The sequence below is a fragment of the Nicotiana tomentosiformis genome, chromosome 6 (assembly GCF_000390325.3).
Source record: "Nicotiana tomentosiformis chromosome 6, ASM39032v3, whole genome shotgun sequence".
In the NCBI taxonomy this organism is placed as follows: Eukaryota; Viridiplantae; Streptophyta; class Magnoliopsida; order Solanales; family Solanaceae; genus Nicotiana; species Nicotiana tomentosiformis.
The window spans coordinates 136,285,883-136,309,224 of record NC_090817.1 but is presented as its reverse complement, the minus strand read 5'-3'; the positions used below and the strand labels follow the sequence as shown (position 1 = coordinate 136,309,224).

Below are 23,342 nucleotides of genomic sequence, written 5' to 3'. Positions count from 1 at the left end.
AGGGTCCTCCTCAAAATTCTACCCCGGTTTCTAACCATGGAAAAAATGAAGATTTTATTGAGATGTGACCGAACCCATAGGCAGATCCTCTCTTAAACGGGAATCAGGTCAAGCGTAGTTCAGTTACATCAAATAAATAAATGTAAACAATCTAAACATAGTATCTCTTGGCTGCGTCTGAGTTGATAGGTTTTGGTCAAACTTCTCTGTCCATCTCTGCGAGTATGAGCGCTCCTCCTATTAGTACTCTATGAACCATGTAGGGCCCTTGCCATTTGGGTGAAATTTCCCTTTGGCTTCATCTTGATGCGGGAAGATCCGCTTCAGCACCAGCTGCCCCGGTGTGAATTGTCTATGCCTGACCCTTTTGTTGAAAGCTCTGGACATTCTGTTTTGGTAAAGTTGACTGTGACATACTGCGTTCATTCTTTTTCCGTCAATTAGAGTCAGTTGCTCGTAACAACTTCGTATCCATTCTGCATCACCGAGTTCATCCTCTTGTATGATTCTCAAAGAAGGAATTTCTACTTTGGCGAGAATGACAGCTTCAGTGCCATAGACCAGCAAATAAGGAGTTGCCCTAGTTGATGTGCGAACCATGGTACGATATCCAAGTTGGGCAAATGATAACTTCTCGTGCCATTGTTTGTGATTATCTACCATCTTCCATAATATCTTCTTGATGTTCTTATTGGCGGCTTCCAAAGCTCCATTCATTTGTGGCATGTATGCTGTGGAATTCTTATGCTTGATCTTGAAGGTTTCACACATGGATTTCATCAAATCACTGTTAAGGTTGGCGGTGTTGTCGGTGATGATTGATTTCGGTGCCCCGAATTGACAGACAATACGATCCCTAAATCTGCGATGACCTTTTTAGTTATAGCCTTGTAATATGCGGCTTCAACCCATTTTGTGAAATAGTCTATGGCCACTAGAATGAACCTGTGCCCATTTGAAGTGGTGGGTTTGATTGGACCGATGATATCCATCCCCCAAGTGGAGAAAGGCCAAGGTGCACTTGTTGCATTGAGTTTGATTGGATGCTTCCTTGGCGTCGACACACCGTAATAATCCTAGATCTGGAGTCCTTCTGTACAGAATTCCTCCACTTTGGAAGAAATGGTTGGACAATCTTCGAAGTGTGCATTTCTAAGTATGATTTGCGTGCTCCGGGTACTCTCCTTTTGCCAAGTATTCTTTGATGTCATGAAACCACGGATTCCCATCAGTTTCTTCTTCAACATGAGCACAATAAGCTGGCCGATGATGGATCCCTACTGGAATAGGATCAATGAAATTCTTGTCTGGGTGTTGTATCATGGAAGATAGAGTGGCCAACGCATCTGCGAACTCATTCTGGATTCTCAGAACATGTTTGAACTCTATCTTTGTGAATCTCTTCCTCAATTCTTGCACATAGTACAAATACGGCAATATTTTGGTTTTCTTTGTAGCATATTCTCCTAGAACCTGGTGTACCAATAGGTCTGAGTCACCAATTACCAGCAATTCCTGAATGTTCATGTCAATGGCCAACTTGAGCCCCAAGATGCAAGCCTCGTATTCTGCCATATTATTGGTACACAAAAATCTAAGTTTTGCGGATATCGGATAGTGTTGACCCGTCTCTGATACCAAAACTGCTCCAATGCCTACTCTTTTGAAGTTTGCAGCTCCATCGAAAAACATTCTCCAACTGTCATAGGTTTCAGTGATATCTTCTCCTACGAATGATACCTCTTTATCGAAAAAATATGTTTTCAGTGGTTCGTATTCTCCACCCACAGGATTTTCTGTCAAGTGATCTGCCAATGCCTGTCCCTTGACCGCTTTCTGAGTTACATAGATAATGTCGAACTCACTCAGTAGTATCTGCCATTTTGCCAACTTTCCCGTAGGCATGGGTTTCTGGAAGATGTATTTTAACGGATTCATTCTTGATATGAGATATGTGGTGTAGGCACAGAAGTAGTGCCTCAACTTCTGAGCTATCCACGTCAAAGTACAGCAAGTGCGTTCCAACAAAGAATACTGTGCTTCGTAGGGTGTGAACTTCTTACTTAGATAGTATATGACTTGTTCTTTTCTTCCCGTCTCATCGTGTTTTCCCAAGACACAGCTGAAAGCCCCATCCAGTATAGATAAATAGAGTAGCAGAGGTCTCCAAGGTTCTGGTGAGACCAGAACATGTGGTTTGGATAAATATTCCTTGATCTTGTCAAAGGCTTTCTGGCATTCTTCAGTCCAACTTGTTGCAGTGTCTTTCTTTAACATTTTGAAAATCGGTTCACAGATCACAGTTGATTGTACTATGAAATGACTGATGTAATTGAGACGCCCCAAGAAACTCATCACATCTTTCTTGTTCTTCGGAGGTGGCAAATCTTGGATAGCCTTGACCTTTGACGGGACTAGCTCAATTCCTCGGTGGCTGACGATGAACCGTAACAACTTTCCAGTAGGGACTCCGAAGGCATATTTTGCGGGATTTAGTTTCAGATTGTATCTTCGAAGTCGATCAAATAATTTTCTCAAATCTGCTATATGATATGTGCTTCTATTGGATTTGATGATGACATCATCCACGTACACCTCTATCTCCTTGTGTATCATGTCGTGAAAAATGGTTGTCATGGCCCTCATATAGGTGGCTCCAGCATTCTTTAGGCCAAACGGCATCATTTTGTAACAATATACTCCACATGGTGTAATAAAGGTTGTCTTTTCGGCATCCTCTTCATCCATCCAGATCTGATGATATCCTGTGAAGCAATCCACAAAGGATTGGAGTTCATGCTTGGCACAGTTGTCAATCAGTATGTGTATATTGGGCAAAGGAAAATCATCTTTGGGACTTGCTCTGTTTAAATCCCGATAGTCGACACACACTCTGACCTTCCCATCTTTCTTTGGAACCGGCATAATGTTAGCCAATCAGGTCCGATATTCAACCACTCTGAGAACCTTGGCTTTGATCTGCTTGGTGACTTCCTCCTTTATTTTCAAACTCATAACTGGTTTGAACTTTCTGAGCTTCTGTTTTACAGGCAGACACATAGGGTTGGTAGCTAGTTTATGAGCCACTATGGATGTGCTCAAACCGGTCATATCATCATAGGACCATGCAAAAATATCCTCATACTCCTTCAAGAACCGGACGTACTCTTCCTTCTCTGGCGGTGATAGGTGAATGCTTACATGCGTTTCCTTGACTGTTTCAGAGTCTTCTAAATTAACTGTTTCGGTCTCATCCAAATTGGACTTAGGCTTGTTTTCAAAGTTTTGCACTTCTCTGACAATTTCCTCGGGTATTATATCCTTTTCCATATCCTCGGAATCACTATCCTCATGGTGTGTTGTCTCGTTACATGTCACAGTCGTAGGTTCATCGGGATAGGTAATAATAATATTGTAGAGAAAAAAATGTAAAGAATAATAATAAATACTAAAAATAACAATGCATTAAATAAATCTTGAAAACGTCAAACAAGTACGGCTCTATGGCTCGAGCAATTATTTCAAAACAAAATACGTTAAGAACAAAATATTGAAAATGTCTTAGATGCTCATAAAATTACTTTCAAAATAAATGATGCTAATTGCCAGGCTACCCAGGAACTCGACGGGCCCTTGATGGTGCAGCAGTCCAGTTCTTGAGAATAGCTCCCTTCTCCACGGTCTGAATAATAAGGCCTGTCTCCTCCTCCTCAACTATCGCACTATAATCCATGTCTTCATCATCTAGAAACAGACTCATTATGCCAGCTAGAACTTCATCTTCTTTGGACTCCCACATCATGTCAGCTTGATGAAATGACTGGCTCAAATAAGGTACCGGTTTCTCTAGAGGGTAATAAGGACCACGCCATGGTGGCGACCAATTCTGATACTCGTGCCAGGTATATTCATACCCAAGCCCAAAAGTTGTGCCGCGACGCTTTAGCTGTATCTGTTTGGTGATCCCCTGGAGATTCTTACCGAGACCCTTGCCAGGTTCATACCCTGCCTATGCCAATATGCCTTCTATCTCACTGCTCTATCATTTGTCCTTTTCAATTGCGTTGACGCGCTCGATGCGATGGTATGTTTCTCCACCCAACTTCCTTCTTTCTCGATGACCGGAACAGTTTGATTGGTGTAAATGGTATTACTTCCATCCCCATGGATGATCACTTCCTGATGGTTCCACTCAAACTTCATGACCTTATGTAGAGTAGAAGCTACGGCCCCAGCGGCATGTATCCAAGGTCGTCCCAACAATAGGCTGTAGGTAGAAGATATGTCCAACACTTGAAACTCAACATCAAACTAGGTTGGGCCCATCTGTAGGCTAAGGTTGGTCTCCCCAATTGTGGCCTTTTGAGACCCATCAAATGCTTTCACATTCATACTTCCTGCTCGTATCTCTACAGGCCTTTACCCAATCTTTTTAGAGTAGTTAGTGGACATATATTTAGACTCGAACCCCCATCTATCAGGACTCTGGCAATGAACTTGTCCTCAAACTGCACTGTGATGTGTCGCGCCCCTTCTTTCTCATGAGTGCGGGCTTCGACATCGTGACAACTCTTTCTGAGGAAGGGTGTTAAAAGAGAGAGTCGCCACCTAACGGGTTTGACGTGTTTTAGGGTACCTATTTACGAATAACTCTGGTTTAACCAGTTTGCGTCACCAAAGATCGGGTAAGGGCTCAAATTACCTCGAGGAGAAGGTGTTAGGAATTTCTCGAGGTCCACAACTGTGGGTCCCGGCCGAACTCGAATTATATGAATTAGTCCAAATAAAGAGAAAGACAAAATTGGGCAAATAAACAAAATAATTGATTTTAAGGCAAGGTGGGGGGGGGGTCCTAAGTTTTTTAGCCTAAAGGATCACCCCTTGCAACATAAATAATACTTCGTAACTCCCTCGAGATGGGGTGTTACTCGTATTATTCAGCGGGCATAGACTATCATCTCCTTCTACCCAATTACTATCTTTAAGTTATTACCTAAGGCACACTAATTGATTCTAAGTCGTACCTTATGCGTGCACTACCCATCCCATGCCTATGGTCCCGAAAACGTTTGGACCTATATTTTGGGTGGTCCTAGACTTAACTTAGGTTGCTCAAAATGATAAAACTAGGTGACATACAAAAGCAAGTTGGACTTCATATAAAAGCAGATAATGGCCCAAGCTAGCCTCCGCACTTAGACAATAAATGCATGCAAACAAATTGGCGTTTGACAGTCACAGAATTAAGATGAGTTAAAATCATTAAATCCTATAGACATAATTTTTATGTGATTCTGGATTTTGATCATGCGGGCAGTTATGCAAAGTATAATTTCTGAGCGACTGCATAGTTGCCTACTGATTATAAGTATAAATAGCTAAAACCTATAGACGGGCTATCTAGGTGACTTACGCAGTATTTGGCAGTGATAAATACGAGAGATATTCAGAATTACTCAGTTTGATCCTATAGGCATGCTTTCTAATAGTGGCAACGAAACAGTGTTGAAAGTTCAATATTAACACTTAAAAAAATGAGTGGTATTACCCTACAAGCAGGATTTCTAACGATTAACAATTAAAATTAATTTTTTATACTTAGCTCCTATAGGCATGTCTCCTAGGTGGGCAGTATAACAATGAATTAACCAATTAAAACCCTATAGGCATGATTTTTAAATGCAGATTTTGTAGAACATAAGCTAACATAGCCCTATAGTCATAGTATCTAATGAATATGCTGCAGTTATGTAAATTGAAAGATTGGTCATTGACACTTTATTTCCTATAGGAATGGTATCTAATAAACACATAGGAGTAGAAACCTCAGTTGTTTTAGTGAAAAAATGGTGATTGAAGTCTATTTCAAAGTGGAAGGGGAGGGGTTTATATAGTGTAGAAATCGAACACATAAACATGGAAAACCATCAATCAAACACTAGAAAGGAAAGAACACCACATGCAATCGAAATCAGTAAGGAAAAGAGAGAAATTTCAAAACCCTAATTTTAGGGAAAGTACAAAAAATCGGCAGAATCTAAAAATAAAAAATCAAACGTTGCATAGAATAAGATGAATATAGATGGAAACATTGCTTAAATTCAGAGATTTGGACCAATTTTGGTTCGATTCTGTAAACCCTAGTTTTAGGGTAAGCAAGAGTCAACAGAATATAAACAAAATCGAACTCACACGATATAGGATGAACATGGACGGAATAACATTCAAAAATCAGGGATTTGAACCGATTTTGGTTCAATTTTGATGAGATATGCTTGCCATGTTTAGGCAAGCACTATAGGAGAGTAGCCAGTACCAGAAGGAGGCTGAGTATGGTAAGTAATAGACATGGAATCCCATATTAGGTGGGATTAGGAGAAGATTTAGTGCGGCGGGTTTAGGGTTCTTCAGAGAGGGAGAAGGGAGATGAGAGAATATTAGGGCAGCGGTCAAAGGGGAGTGATTAGGGTTAAGGCTGAAGGGGGTAATTAAAAGGAGGGAAATAATAAAGGCCATTGATCTTGAGAGATCAACGGTCGGGATTAAAAAGTGAGTGGGGCGGGTCGTGTGAAACGAGTACCGACCGGGTTGGGATTAGTGGATCATTGGTTTGGACTACGGTTATTTGGGCTAGTGTATTAGGTGTTTTGGGCCATTATTGGTTCCGAAAATAGGTTAAACGTGGGGCTAGTTTTTAAATACCCAACATTTTAGCAAAAACATAATTTATAAAAGTAATTAATGAATAAAAAATATTATTTGTGTACTAAAATGATTAAAAATAATAACTTAACATTATAAAATATAAAAATTTATTTCTTGCATAAATAATGTAATTATACAAGAATATGGGCTATTATTGCAAAAATGTGTAATTATCCCTAAAATGCAAATGTAATTATAAAAAATGCACTGAAAAATATGTCAAACCGCATGCTGGTATAAATGATAAGTTTAGATGATTAAATCATCATAAATTAATTTGGAGGAACAAATTAATTGGTTTAAAGTCTTTAAAAATCATGGAAAATTATGAAAATGCTTGTGTATGCTTATAAATCAAATGATGATGCATATGCACTTGCCCTACCATGTTGGTATATATATATATATGAGGAAAAATTGGTATCAATAATATGCAGTGCCATGTTGTGACTTAGTCCTTCTGGTGGCAGCTCCTATTCATGAAAAGTGATCTTGTGGCTTTCCAACACTTGCCCTACCATGTTGGCCATCTCCCCACTAGTGATGTTGTTGGGTACATAGGCTTCATTTAACACCTTCATCGGGGCATTCCTATGTGCCTCGGAGTTTTGCAACAGTGATAAAATGGATATTTGAGCGGGGGTTTTGTTCAGATGATCAACCACAAAATACTCTCTTGCCTGCACCTTTCTCCAAAGATCATCTGGGCCAATCTCAATGACATGCGATTTAGAGGCGGCTTCTTTGCTTGTTCCTTCCAAATACTCGGGTGTATAAATCCTACCAGTTCTGGTCATGCCTTGCGCTGCACCTGTTTCTTCCATTTTGCCTTTCTTTTCCTTCTTGCTTCCGCAACATAATCCCATGGTATAGCATTAGACTTATAAGACGGCGTAGGTGCTACCATCACGATGAAGGGCGTTATTACTTCAACCTCAAACGGAGTTGGTGCAGCTACCTCAACTTCAATTGGTGCCTGAGTATGTACCATGATAGGTGTGAGAGTGACTGGAGATGTTTCAGAATTATCCCCTTCTCGAATGAGTCCAATTGTCCCCTCTGAGTCCCATTCTTCATCGGTCTCTATCATGTTTACCCCTCCACCCCTGTGATATGGGAGAGGATTGTTACGGGCATTAGGTGCAGCCTCCTTTGTCTATATGACTTTGGTGTCAATTAATGTCTGAATCTTATCCTTCAAAGTACGACACTCATCAATAGTATGATCTTTCATGCTTGAGTGATAGGCACATGTCTTATTTGGGTTAATCCACTGGGAAGATTTTTCCATAGCAATAGCGGGAATGGGAGTGATATAACCGGCAACCTTCAGTCTCTCGTACAACTGGTCTATAGGTTCAGCAATTGGGGTGTATTGTCTGGGTGGTCGGCAGTCGAAACTTGGTCTAGGTTTTTGGTAGTTTTGGCGGGCTGGTGGTGAGTGCTAGTATGTTGGTTGGGTGTTATAGGTATGGTAAGTGGCGGTAGGTTGTTGGTATCTGGGAGGTGAAGGCTGAAATGTGGGTGGAGGTGTTTGGTATGTAAGAGGAGACTTTGGACCTTGGGCTACCATCACCGCACCTACTTCTTTCTTCTTGGAGATACCTCCTGACTGTAAGGATTTATTTGTGGCTTGGAGTGCTTCAAAATTTGTCATCATTCCGCTTTTGATCCCTTCTTCTATTCTTTCTCCCAATTTGATGATGTCAGAAAATTTATGGTTTTCAATAACCATCAGTCTTTCGTAGTATTGCGGATCCTGAGCTCTGATGAAGAACTTATTCATCTGTTCTTCTTCCAGTGCTAGCCTTACTTTTGCAGCTTCAGACCTCCACCGAGTAGCATACTCGCGGAAAGTTTCTGTTGGCTTCTTTTTGAGATTCTGAATGTAGAAAACGTCTGGTGCATTTTCTGTGTTAAACCTGAACCGATCCATGAAATCTGATGCCATGCTCACCCAATTAACCCATTTATTTGGGTTCTGACTGATGTACCAAGATAGGGCGTCTCCGGTGAGGCTCCTCATGAACAGCTTCATGTGGATTCTTTCATACCTGCCAACTCCTACAAGCTTGTCACAATATGTTCTCAAGTGCACCTTTGGATCACCAGTTCCGTCGAACATTTTGAACTTAGGAGGTTTGTAACCCTCTGGCAGTTCTACATCTGGCTGAGTACACAAATATTCATAATTCAAACCCTCAATGTATTTGCCCCTTCGACACTTTGAACTCTGCTAGTAAGTTTCTTGAGTTCCTCCGCCATGTTCTTGATGAGCAGGTCTTCTCGGCGGATTCAGATATGTATAGGGTCTGTTGTGGGGTGTGGGGTAAGGTTTCCACATATATGGGATTGCTTTGGTGGACTCCAGAAATCTGGGCGCAATAGTGGTCATTGGTTGAGTTTTGCGGGTCAAGAATAGGCTGTGGTGCATTATGAGGGGTGTGGTATGTGGTTGTTTGTGGGTATTGAGTTGGGTGGTAATGGTGTTATTGAGGAGTAGGTATCAGTGGAGGGTTGTGGTTCTGAGGAGGTGTGGCGTATTGGTGTGGTGCGGGAGGATTTTGCGGATTTTGTGTGTTTTAGGGAGGTACTGGGTTTTGGGTGTTAGTGTTTTGTTGGTTAAGGTCGGGGATGTTTAGGGTGAGGGAAAGGTTTGCCAAGTTCCATACCTGCTCAAGTTCCCCTTGTAGCTCCAATATTTTCTGTTCCAGAAGTAGGGCCAATTCATTCTGTGTTGGAGTATTCTGACCGTCCGAGGTTTCAACATTCTCTGCATTGTCCTTTCTACTACCGCTTATATCGTCCATTTTTTCTTTCCCTTTGCTTCTGCCTTTAGGATCACTTGGTGAAGGAGGAGGTGGAGGATCTCTGGATCTAGTGTGATATGCGGATGATGCCAGTATGCACGAACCAACCTTTGGGGAATGGGAATAAACAAAAAAAAAGAAAAACAAATAGGTAACAAAGTCAATAAGGGATATTGAAAGGATGTTTGCGATATTGAACATGTGTTGCAGAATCAGTAAATAAATTCGCGTCCTAATTTGGGGGATCTTGTTATGACCGAGGTAGGCCTAAGCGACACATAGACTTGGAGAAAATTTATGCCAACAATTGTGTCATTTCATTAATGCGAAAATGAATCAGATCCATACTAGAACGACAATAATAAGAAAATTACTAATGGCATTTGCCTTATTATAATCGAAATCTAAAACTAAGCTAAAAAGTAGTAAAGAACATCATTTCATTATCTATTTGGCCCCAGAGGGACCTTCTTCATGCTTGGCCTTCTTGGATCTATCAATCAAGTTCCCCAGGTCGCGCATGTCCAATAGTAGGTAAGCCCTTGCTAGGTGCCCTCCCTCCTTCCGTATTCTGACAATTCGAGAGCCTCTTCCTCATCTTCCCCTCAAGTTCCATTAACCCTTGCTCCAAATATTCCAATCTTTCTATTGATTTAGTAGCAATTTCTTTCCATTCGTCGATGGCTTCCATATCCACTTTGTGTTGTTCCAAATGTTTAGCTTCAGACTCGAAAACCCTCTTGCGCAGCATCCTATACTTGACTTGTGCTTCAGCAGCGTCATCTATAACCCTATTTTTCAGATTAATCCCTAGCTTGACATCTCCCGCTATATCATCTACCAACCATGATGGGTAGAAGTATACATGGCTGACATGGTAACTGTCTGGCTCGATAGTGTCTTTCTCTACAACGACCTTTTGATTCCACATATGCTACGCCTCGAACTTGAACGGAATGATGTTCCCTTTAAAGTCTGCTTTATACTGGACCATGTTAGAAACCCTAGGTATAACCTGCTTTCTTCTCGCTTGCCTCATTACTCTTATAGGATCATAAGGATAGATTCCTATTAACCCGATCAGCACTAAATGAGTGGTTTCTCTTGACCTGATGATGAACTCGCTGTTAGGGAACCATTCGAACATCCAATGTACCCTTTTGTCAGTCAAATTGCTGAAGAAATGCACCCAGCTCACAGCATTTCTAGGTTGCGCAAACCTATCTGGGATAAATGTCATTCTTTTTGGATGATGGTAGGATATGTAGTCATTCAATGGTCGTCGCAGAAGTTCCTGACGATATTCACCTCACTGGAAATGATCTAATAACCAAACCTGTAGCAACAGATTACAGCCCTCGAAATGCCCATACCCATGCTTGCATTGATCTAGAGCTTGGTATATTTCGGCCAATATCATAGGGATGATAGTGTAAGTTTGTCCTTCAATTCCTTCCATTAGAGTCCTAGCGACCATGGCTAAGCGAGTGTGGATCCTCCCCCCTTTCATCGGAAATATCACAAACCCAAGAAACAGACAATGAACACAAAAACTCGGCGGCGTGTCCAACCCAAAGAAGTAATGGCAAGTTCATCACGGTGAAGGCGATATGACTTGCTATGACCATAACGTTCATAAAGGAATTCAAATAATATGTATGACTCCTTCAGACATAGTAATTCATCATTTTTCTTGAAACCCATCATTTTCAAAAAACCGCGGGGAGTGCGATTTTCTGGTACTAATAAACCCGGACTATCCTATGGCAGCCTAGCGAAGCCTCCTATTTCCTCTAAGATAGGGGTCATCTCTACATTAACAAAGCGAAAGACATCTCTTTTCACATCCCAAAACATAGTGGCGGCCTCAATCAATGCGTTATTTGGCCGAATGTCTAATAAGGAAGGTAAATTTCTGAGGACCCTTTTCACATGATTCTGGTCACTAGGTGAGAGGTTCTTCCACCAATCAAGCAGCGAAGGTGGGATGTTTTGAACCATGCCGAACCTGTGGACTTCGTGCCTCATTTTCTGCAAAACAAATAGAGTTAGCCCTTTCCTCCTCCGGGTCTGACTATTTACACATTAATGATCAACATACCAATGTGTTTTCTCCAAGTAATGCACATAACGTGATGGTGTCCATTGGTATTATGGAAATCCCGTCGGGCATTGGACAAGGCTCATCTTAGTGGATTATCACGTGGACAATGTTCTAACCCATACTATTAGAGTGAGCTTTCTAGAAGGATCTAGACTGGTACTCTCAAGTGGACAACTTGATAGGGAAAGGCACGGAACCGTCGACTGCACCGTTGATCGACTAGTTTACCGCAAATAAGCCTTTCCAATTTAAAGGGTAATTTTTGGAAGAGTGCAGATACTCATCAAGTGCCACTATGGTATTAGTTGGGCACGAGTGGAATATGATGTGGAGCATGCTTTATGCAAAGATAATAACACATTGCCAAGAATTTGCATGATAAATATGTAAAAAGCGGTAAATACAGTATTAAGGTAAAACATAAAAGAGAGACAAAGGAAGAAGTTAGTCTGTGGAATATATACGAGAATGTAATAAAGCAAACAATATAGTAGTCTTTAAATAAATGAAGAGCAGTTAGAGCAAATAAGGGCGAATAGGGAAATGGATGTGCATGTCCTAACAAATTTAAGAAAAAAATGGTGGAGAAGGGAAGGGATGTGCATGTTATAACGGGTTTAAACAAGTAAAGGCGGACGGGAAATGGATGTTCATGTAATAGCAAAATTTAACAAATAAAGATGGAAAAGGAAAGTGCCTTTTATAACAAAGAAAACTAATCCACATAAGCCAAGTTCATTATGGTAAGAACCTACGTATCCCCACCAGAGTCGCCATGCTCTCGCGCCCCGTTTTTTCTCGCAAAATCAGGTTTCGACATGTGACAACTCTTTTAAGGAGGTATTAAAAGAGGAGAGTCGCCACCTAACAGTTTAAGGTGCGTTAGAGCACCTATTATGCAGATAACTCTGTTTGAGTAGTCAACACCACCAAAGATCGGGTAAGGGCTAAAATTACCTCAAAGAGAAGGTGTTAGGAACTCTTCGAGGTCCACTACTATGGGTCCCGGCCGAACTTGAGACTATGTGGATTATTAAATGATTAAGCTAGGTGATCAAATAAACAAAGGGAGTTCAGAAGTCACATAACTTTATTACCTCATGATTAATACATATCGCAGTGCGAACATGGGGATACAACTATTTAGATCTAATAACAACATATAAAGAGAAAAAAAGGGGGGTCCTAAGTTTTTTAGCCTAAAGGATCACCCCGTGCAACATAAATAATACTTCATAACTCCCTCAAGATGGGGTGTTACTTATATTATTCATCGGGCATAGACTATCATCTCCTGCTACCCGATTACTATGTTAAAGTTGTTACCTAAAAGCATTATAATTCAATTATAGGTCGTACCCTATGCGTGCACTACCCATCCCACACCTATGGTCCAGGAGGTATTGGACCTTGACTTTGGATGGTTCTATACCTCACTTAGGCTGCTCAGAAATGTCAAAACTAGGCGACATACAAAACACATTGGACTTCACATATAGCCAATCAAGGCTCAAGTTTGCCTCCACACTTAAGCAACAAATGCACACAAGACAAATCGTATGTTGAGCAATTCAGAATTAAGAACTTAACTCCCTATAGGCATGATTTCTAGGTGACAGGCATCAAGGCACGCAAGCAGATTCAGGAACCAGCGAGATTCATAGACAGGATTACATAGGTTATTACACACTGGTTATTGAGAAGGCAAATTCCTCAATTACTAGCCCTATAATTGTTGCGCCTAGGTGAGTTATGTGATAGAGGGAGTGGAAATTCAGAATTACTCGTACACTTGATAATGGCCTAAGTGAGTGATGAGCAGTGTTTAAAGGCATCATTACCAGTTATTAAGGCGAGCAGTGGCGTCCTATAGGCAGGATTTCTAACGATTAATAATTGAGGAGTCTGATTTTATTGTTAGACCTTATAGGCAGATTTCTCTAGGTGAAATATGCAATACACAAATGATATGATTAGAGTCCTATAGGCATGATCTCTAGTAATGCGAATTAACAGGAAATTCAATAATATTTCTTACGGGCAGGTTCTCTAATCAACATATAGCTATAAAGATATTGAGACATTTGAGTTCAGGCTTTACTAATAAACAAGTAGTGCAAGTGTGTGTGTTTCTCTAATGGCATGCTTTCTACAGTGTACATTGAAAATGAACAACATAAGGCAAAGCATCATTTAATCCTATAGACATGTTTTCTACCCATCATATGTTAATATTAGAATCTACCCCATCAGCTTTTACTAACACCCCAATCGTTTATACAAAGATCATTATTACAGGCCCAAATTAATAATAAAGTAGTAATATTACATGCCAATAGACAGGCCTATAACAGGCCCAAATAGAATAACTAAATACCTAGCCTTATTAGGCCTTCAAAACTTCTGGCATAGCAGACTTAGACCTTCAACAAAGAACCACACAATCACAGGTCCATAAGGGAGTTCAGGCCCCTTTTAATGAGCTATAACACCAAGTATTGCATCACTTGGAGCAACCAACATAGAATACAGTACATTATAGGGAAGTAGAGCATTAGGGATAGTTTAGAGGTTAAGAGTAGTGACTAGGGCCAAGCCCCTAGTGCATCAGATTTCACAAGGGCCTCAATTGGACCCTGAGCAGTGCTCGCAATAGGGAGGCCAACAGAGAACCTGGGTAGCCTTGGCTTTCAGCCGGCTAAGAATAGGAATTTAGAATACCAAAGCCACAAGTAAAGAGAATGGACAGAAATTTCCAGAGTGATCGTACAACATAAATGGTTAGGCAGACCAGCAAAATTCAGCAAAGTTCAGTAGCAAAGCATCACATAGACAAACATCATAGGAAAAGGAAAACAAGTTTGCAAACATACCTAGATTGCACTAGTTGACATTTAAGGGCCTAAATAAAGTCAAGTCTAACCTAAGTCCATATCAATACTTGAACATAATGGAGGTATACATATATTGATTATCACAGAAAGGAGAAAGTAGCAAGTGAACCAAGGCATACTGAAACAACATGTTAACCTAGGAGCAAGGTCCTAGTTAATTGAAATAGAATGTTTGCCTTTAGAAAATCAGGGTAGCAAGACACAAGTTTAAAATAGATTTTTGGGCAGTATTACAAAAAGCACTCCAACATACACAAGACTTAGTAAATGTTCATTCAAGTAAATGTTAGTGCATTATCTAAATACAATAGGCAGAAACAATATACAACCACAATATTGAAGTTCAAAATTAACATGTAAAGATGTTCCAGGGTGCAGAATTAGTCTTAGGAGATAGGGAATTGCAGAGTGCAAATCATAGTGAGTCATGACATAAACAGTACACTACTTTCATGCGTCAATTAACACAGAATGACATCAAGTTGAACACCATCATACTTGAACCAAAATTTAGATACATGTGCAGAAAGAAGGGAAGAAAGCAAACATTATGAGGGTTTAAAGACTAACCAGTAGCATAATTAAAAGAGTACAGAGTGTAATAGCGAAAACTCAAAATCTCTGATGCTTCAGAGTTCACAAGAGCCTCAAAAATGAACTTCGAGCAGTGTTTGCACCAGAGGAGGTTATTCAATAATTTCAGAGTGTTTAGGGTAACAGTGAGTGAGTGAGAGAGTAGTGAAAAATAGTAGCCAAAATTAGGGTTCAGAAATCTCTCTCAGGGGTTTCATGAGAGGGATTTATATAGTGTAGAAATCAACCAAGTAAACATGGAAAATAAATTATTCAAACATAAATAAGGAAAGATATACTAGAATCAATTAGAATCGATTTTTTAGGGCGTGAACAAAGGGGTTCGGTAAATCAACAGGGAATAACAACTATCATGTAAATAATACTAAGAATAAAGGAATACAGAAGATTAAACAGAGAATAAGGAAAATATCATACCAAAAATAATTTAGAGTCAGATTTAGGGCAAAATAAAGTAGAAAATAGGGAAACATGGCAGATTAAACAGAAATAAGGAAAAGAATAGTCAAACACGGAAAAGGAAAAGTATCAGTCAAGAATCAGTAAGGAACAAGGGAAAGATTCAAACCCTAGTTCGAAAGGAAGCATAGATAGCTGAAGATCTCGTTGAATCGGACCATATAGAGTGCATATAGACGAAATATGGTCTAAATCTCATAGATTGAAGGCGGTAGAATCCCGTTTGGGCACTGGTACTTTCCAAAATAGGGAAAGTACCATATAACATCATAATCTTGCAGACCATAATGAGATAACACATAAAAGGTAAGTAAATCACAGAGGGAGTCCATGATTTACTCGGATTCGGAGAAGATGGGGGAGGCGGCTAGGGTTTCTGAAGGAGGGAGAAGGGAGATTGGAGGATACATAGGCGGCGGACAAAGGGTTAATGGGGGTTAGGGTTAGGAGTTAGGTTAGTTAAACGGAGGGTTTAATTGTGGGCCGTTGATCTTGAGAGATCAACTGGCAGGATTAAAAGAAAGCTGGTGCGGGTCGTGTAAAGAGGATACCGACCGGGTTGGGGTTAGTGGGTTATTAGTGTTGGGATTGGGATAATTGGGCTAAGGTTTAGGGTAATTGGGCTGAGGTCTGGGTAGTTTTAAGTCCTAAAATTTGCCTGTTTTGGGCCAGCTATTAAATACACAATAATTATTTAATAAATTATTTATAAAAAAATACTAGATAATAAAATGCTACTTGTGTAATAAAATGACAGAAAATAATAACTAAATATTATAAAAATATAAAAATGATACTTCGGCTTAAATAACATAATAAACGCAATTATTTGTAGAATATAGGCCATTATTGCAAAATTAGATAAATTGCTTAAAATGCTAATGCAATTATAAAAAATTGAATATAAATATTTGAAACATGTATTATGGATGCAAATAATAATTTTGGGTAATTAAGTCATCACAAAATAATTTAAAGGATAATTACTAGATATTTATATAATAAAATATAAAGAATTAATTTAAAGCTCTAAAAATTATGAAACATTATGGAAAAATGCTTGTATAGGTTTGTAAACTAAATGATGATGCAAATATATGCTATTTTGAAAGTATATATGTATTTTTAAAAATATGAGGGAAAATTGAGTATCAACACCTAGGACTGTCTAAGGATAGGGTACAGAGTTCTTAAGCGTTAAGGGTACGAAATGGATTCCTTATGTCACGACTCAAATCGATAGGCCATGACGAGTGCCTGAGTCATACCTGTCGAATACCCCTAAGCATACGTCTATGATATAAATATGAAATAGGGGTAGGTCATGCATAACATCTGTCAATAAATTGTTGAATCATGTGAACAACATACGTGAGGAAACATGCCCAAAAGACATACATACATACATACATACATACATACATACATATATATATATATATATATATATATATATATATATATATATATGCGAAATACAGTAGAGCGAGCCGACAAGGCTGCTATGGACAACTATATATCAAAATAGAAGCCGACAAGGCCACATACTATCCAACTATACATGACTGTCTACAGAGCTCTCATAGAGTGTACAATTGTATAAAGGACGGGACTGGGCCCCGTCATATATGTATACAAAAATATCGTACCAAAACCCAATAGCAACTCCAGATCAAATGGAGCACACCAACTCTCGCTGAGCAAGGATCCTAAAAAGGGGGACCGTCAGCCTGTCTACCTGCACCTGTGGGCATGAAACGAAGGCCCCCAGGCAATAGGGGCGTCAGTACGAATAATGTACCGAGTATGTAAGACATAAAAATCAGTATATAAAAGACATGAAAGAAACATGGAGTAAAGGACTCAACTTGTAAGTCTGAATAGTTCTGTGAATCATGTAACATTTATAATTTCATGCATATGCGTATAAATGTCATATCATGCATACGTATATGCGTACATAACATCATCAAGCCTCTGAGGGCATCCCATCATATCATCTCAGCCTCAGTGGGCGAAAATATCAACGTATACCAACTGATCAGGTGGTGGTGTGTATATAACGATATAACCTTTCCCTATACCCCATATACATATAATATACGTGTATATAACAACATCTGGTCATGGGTCAATGTACATATATAAATGAATGCAATGCATAAAAAGTAAGTCAATAAGATCTCTCGGAATGTCATAAGATCAATATACCTTCGTTTAGTATCACGAAATACACTTTATCAACTTACGTATTTTCTGAGACCCATGAACGGACGATATAATAATAGGACATATGGGGAATCAAGAACATAGGCAACCCTAGTACTTCTAAGAATAGAGTCATTTGTGAAAGTTGCTTGTTTGCTCATTTAGTTGCATCATATGGATCATGCTAAAAGGAAAGAATGGATAGTCTTAACATACCTTATAGAAATCTGTCCAATAACAATGCTAAACTCAGCTCGCTACACCTTAATCTACAACAATGTCAGTGAAGCTATTGTCAAGCTATGAATGACTCTCTCATTTATATAACGAAAGTAACTTAATCTGTAACAAAACGGGCAGTATTTTCCCTGATTTTACTGATTCCTCAAGCCTACTATATGCGAGACAACAACACAATACAATCAGCAACTCAAAAATAACCTAACTACAATTCGGGACCCGTAATACAACAAAAACCCAAATATACCATAACACACCCAATCAACAAGTTATCAATTAGCCTGAAATTGCAACGACGAGCGACCAGCCCACTACCCTACCACATGTGGCATTTCTCCATGCCCTTTATTATTCCAAACTCCATAAATCAGAAGCACAAGATTCCAACACGAGTGGACTACAAAACAGTCCACTACAAGTGGAATAAATCGAACTCACGGCTTCCGATTACTGTTCCGTGAGTTCTAACTATTAGGAAACGAATTTATCAATCTTCCTTGATATTTAAAAAGCTTAAATACAGCAAGTAAGTGTTTTATTAACCATAAAGTACCTTCCAAAACTCAAACTACAAAGAAAACGAGAGGCGGTATCATGATACTTACGCCGTAAGGATCGTACTAATGTTATCGCTTATTGATTTTGTACCCGGGATGTTAATCTTTTTTGAAACCCTTGTAGAGAGATTAAGGATAGGTTTATGGTTGTTCTATATTCATGTTCTATGGAAAAAGGAAGAGAAATATGACTTAAGACCTATATATATCAACTTTTGAAAAGTCAAAGAGGTGCTAGCTTGGCATCCTAGCATTGTCCCTTTCTTCAGCCGCTCATATCTTCTTATCCGGATGTCATATAAATGAACAATTAAGAGTGTTGTAAACTACATTCAAAGACCTTAATTTTATTATATATTATGTCCTAAAAAGGCCTCATATAACACACAAAATGTATTGTTCAAAAAGCTTTGTTACAAGGCAAATCCTTAGTCGGCTTTTCCACAACTTAAATCCAATTTTTCCCAAACTTTATATTTTATATACAAACATCATATATAGTCATATTATGACTTTAGACCCATTTAAATCATGATTAACAAGACTCATATTCATTATATGTCACCTTGGAATGCACAAGGTGTAACAATCTTCCCCACTTAGAAACATTTGTCCTCGAATGTTAAACTCCCAGAGATCTATAGAAATTTTGGCAGTCTCCTCTGTAACGGTACTACTACCAACCTGTCACACAGTAAAACCAACAATACAAAGACACACGGGGCCACAATCATCACTAACACCAATGGCCTCACACGACCAATGACATTAACTAACATAAGAATCCAGTATCATATACGCACCTAAAGGTTGTGATGTCTCAATATGATCCTCCTCCAGAAGAAGAAACAAGTGAGGATACCTAGACTTCATGTCTTCTTTAGCTTCCCAATTCATCTCCTCCATATTCTTGTTTCTCCAAAGTACTTTAACCGAAGCTACGTCCTTAGTTCTCAATCTCCAAACTTATCTATCTAGTATAGCAATGGGAGCTTCCTCATATGATAGTTGCTCTGTGACCTGAACATCGTCAACTGGAACGACTCTAGAAGGATCTCTGATACACTTACGGAGCATATACATATGAAAGACTGGATGTTCAGACTCCAAGTTGGAAGGCAAGTCTAACTCATATGCTACCTGGCCTACTCTATGTATGATCTTTTAAGGTCCAATGTACCGAGGGCTAAGCTTTCCTTTCTTATCGAATTTCATAACACCTTTCATCGATGATACCTTTAGGAATACCCAGTCGTCTACTTGAAACTCCAAGTCTCGTCGTCGATTATCTGCATAGGACTTCTGACGACTCTGAGCTGCTAATAGCCTTTCCTGTATAAGCTTAATCTTCTCAAGTGCTTGTTGTACCAACTCTGGTCCTACTAACTTAGTTTCCCAACATCGAACCATCCGATATGTGGCCTACACTTTCGTCCATAAAGAGCTTCGTATGGATCCATCTGAATGCTAGAATGATAGCTATTACTATATGCAACTCAATAATCAGAAGATTATCATCCCAGCTACCCCTGAAGTCTATCACACAAGCCTGTAATCCTCAAGTGTCTGAATAGTACGCTCAGCCTGACCGTCTGTCTGGGGATGAAATATTGTACTAAGACTTACCTGAGTCCCCAATCCTTTTTGGAAGGACCTCCAGAAATTAGTTGTAAATTGAGCACCTCTATCTGAGATAATAAATATAGGGACACCATGAAGTCGTACCATCTCCTTAATGTAAAGCCTTGCATAATCCTCTGCTAAATATGTAGTCCTGACAGGTAGAACATGGGTTGATTTTGTAAGTCTATCAACAATCACCCATATAGAATCGAACTATGCTGGGTACGAGGTAAGCCTATGATGAAATCCATATTAATTACTTCCCATTTCCAAGTCGGAATTTCTATAGCCTACAATAATTCACCGGGTTTCTAATGCTCAATCTTAACATGTTGACAATTAGGGCACTAACCAACAAACTCTGCTATATCTTTATTTATTTCGTCCACCAGTATATTTACTTGATATCATGATACATCTTCGTCGCTCATGGATGAACAGAATAATGAGAATAGTGAGTTTCTCCCATAACCTGCTGGCGCAGCCCTACTACATTAGGAACACATAATCGACCTTGATATCTGAGGACTCCATCTCTTGTAATCTCAAATGGTGTCTTCTCCTTTTGAGGGATTGTATCTCTGTAATGATCTAACACAGAATCCTCATACTGGCGTTCCTTCACTTTAGTTACTAAAGAGGATGTTGTCGTGTCCTGAATAGTAACTCTGGTATCACCTGAATCTAGTAATCGAACTCCAAAATTAGCTAGTTGATGAATCTCACGGGCTATCTCAATCTTCTCTAGATGTAAATATGATAGGCTAACCAAAGATCGACAGCTGAGGGTGTCGGCTACTACATTAGCCTTCCTTAGTTGGTATAAAATATCAACATCATAGTCTCTCGGTAGCTCCAACCACCGCCTCTGACATAAATTCAATTCCTTTTGCTGAAGGCATACTGAAGGCTCTATGATCCATATAAATATCAACATAAATGCCATAAAAATAGTGTCGCCACATATTTAGTGCATGAAGCACTACAGCTAACTCTAAATCGTGGGTCAGGTAATATTTCTCATGCTTTCTTAGTTGTCTAGAAGCAAAAGCTACAATCTTGCCATGCAGCATCAGTACACAACCCAATCCAACGCCCGAAGCATCACAATAGATAGCATAATCATCTGTCCCCTCTGGGAGTGTCAGAACCAGTGTTGAAGTCAACCTGTCCTTCGATGCCTGGAAACTCCACTCACAAGCATCAGTCCACTGAAACTTAGTTGCCTTCTGAGTCAACTTTGTCAATGGTACTGAAAGAGAAAAAAAGCCATATACAAATCTCCTATAATAACCTGCCAAACCTATGAAGCTACGAACCTCCGTCGGTGTCGTGGGTCTAGGCCAAGTCTTCACTGCCTCAATCTTCTGTGTATCAACCCGGATACCCTCACTTGAAATTATATGCCCAAGAAAAGCTACAGAATTCAACTAGAGTTCACATCTAGAGAATTTTACGTACAACTTCCTTTTTTGTAGAACTCTGAGCACAGTACGCAAATGATCTACATGCTCAACCTCTGAATGGGAATAAACCAAAAAATCATCTATAAATATAATCACAAACAAATATAGAAAGGGTCTGAATACACGGTTCCTCAAGTCCTTAAATATTGTTGGGGTAGTGGTCAACCTGAACGACATAATACGAAACTTAAAGTGCCCGTATCTGGTCCTGAATGGTACCCAGACCTTAAGTCTATCTTCGAGAAACACCTAGCACCCTGTAACTGGTCAAATAAATCATCAATCCTCAGGAGCGAGTACTTATTCTTGATTGTCGCCTTATTCAACTGCATGTAATCAATACACATCCGCAAGGAACCATCTTTCTTTCTCACAAATAACATAGGTGCACCCCACGGTGATGTACTGGGTCTGATAAAGCCTTTTTCAAGCAAATCCCGCATTTGTTCTTTCAACTCTCTCAACTCTGCAGGTACCATTCTATAAGGAGGAATAGGTATTGACTGAATATCTCGTAGTATGTCAACAACAAACTCAATCTCCCGCTCTGGCGGAAGGCCTGGAAGCTCATTGATAAGTGGAGATTTTGACTACTTATTAGCTCTTTTTAGCTTTTGTTTTAGTCTGAAAGTATTGAATTGTGTTCCCGAAAGTAATGAAATTGTACAAATTGCAGGAATGCTGGAAATTTGGTCTCTTGAGATGAAATCTGACTCAAAAAGGAGTGTTCTGAAACACAAGGCAATAAAGGGCGCAGAAGCATAAATGTACGGTCCGCATAATGAATTCTACGGCCGCAGAAGAAATTGCGGACCGCAGAATTCCATCTGCGGCCGCAAACCAAGAAGAAAAATTTGTGTGAACCGGGTGACTCATCCCAACGATGGATGGCGTGACAACCTTATTAAGGGAATGAGTCAATTCTTTTGTGTTTTGATAACAATAGTGGTAGTAATGAATAAAAAGACCTAATTAAGCAATGCTCGAAGAGTCAACCATTATTTAATTGGCACCAATATGCTTAACTATGTGTTTATGTTAGAAAGAAGGTATATGAAAGAAACAGCTCTAGTTAGTCACTTTGTGACTCTTGTGTTGACTTTGGAAATCATCGAGTGGTTTAATTGAACCATAGTGATCTTTAAACTCGAATGTGGTCGTTGTGGGCCCTTGACTCTGTCCTCATTTACAATCCCGTTGTGTGAGAAGTGAGATGAATTGTTGTTACTCTAAGTATCCGTGCGAAGGATCTAGAACTTGCCCCGAATATATTTCAAGGCGAAATCCTAAGTTTTGCTTGGTTTGAGAAGTGATTGCAGGCTCTCCTTGGCGCGTTTGAGTTTTCTATTACCAACCAATGTCATTATCCCTAGTCAACCCCTTTGAGCCTCTAGCCTTTCTCATTTGATAACCATGTTACAAGTTTTTACCCGTTTGGTCATGACCCTCTCTTGGCACCCGAGCTTTTCTTAACACTCTTGTGAAAGAAATATTTTAAAACATAAGTTTGGGGGTGATATGAGAAACTTGAATAAGGTATAAAGGCACAAAAAGAGAAAAGAAATGATCTCTATGAGAAGAAAAGGCAAGAAAAGAAAATAACAAAAAGAAAGATGCAAAAAGTGAATAAGTGGAAGGGTTGAAGGGATTCAAAAAGAGGTAATGATCCCAAATATGGAGAA

The 23,342-nt window shown here is 39.5% G+C and overlaps 1 protein-coding gene across 1 annotated transcript; it reads right to left on the bottom strand.

Annotated features, from left to right (window-relative positions):
• Positions 1 to 1,152: 1,152 nt before the first annotated feature.
• LOC138894826 (uncharacterized) lies at positions 1,153 to 2,616 on the bottom strand. Its single transcript, XM_070179556.1, has 2 exons — positions 2,080 to 2,616; positions 1,153 to 1,836 (listed from the first exon to the last, which is right to left on the bottom strand). Exons 1-2 carry the CDS (start codon positions 2,614 to 2,616, stop codon positions 1,153 to 1,155), a joined length of 1,221 nt encoding a protein of 406 aa, XP_070035657.1.
• Positions 2,617 to 23,342: the final 20,726 nt, after the last annotated feature.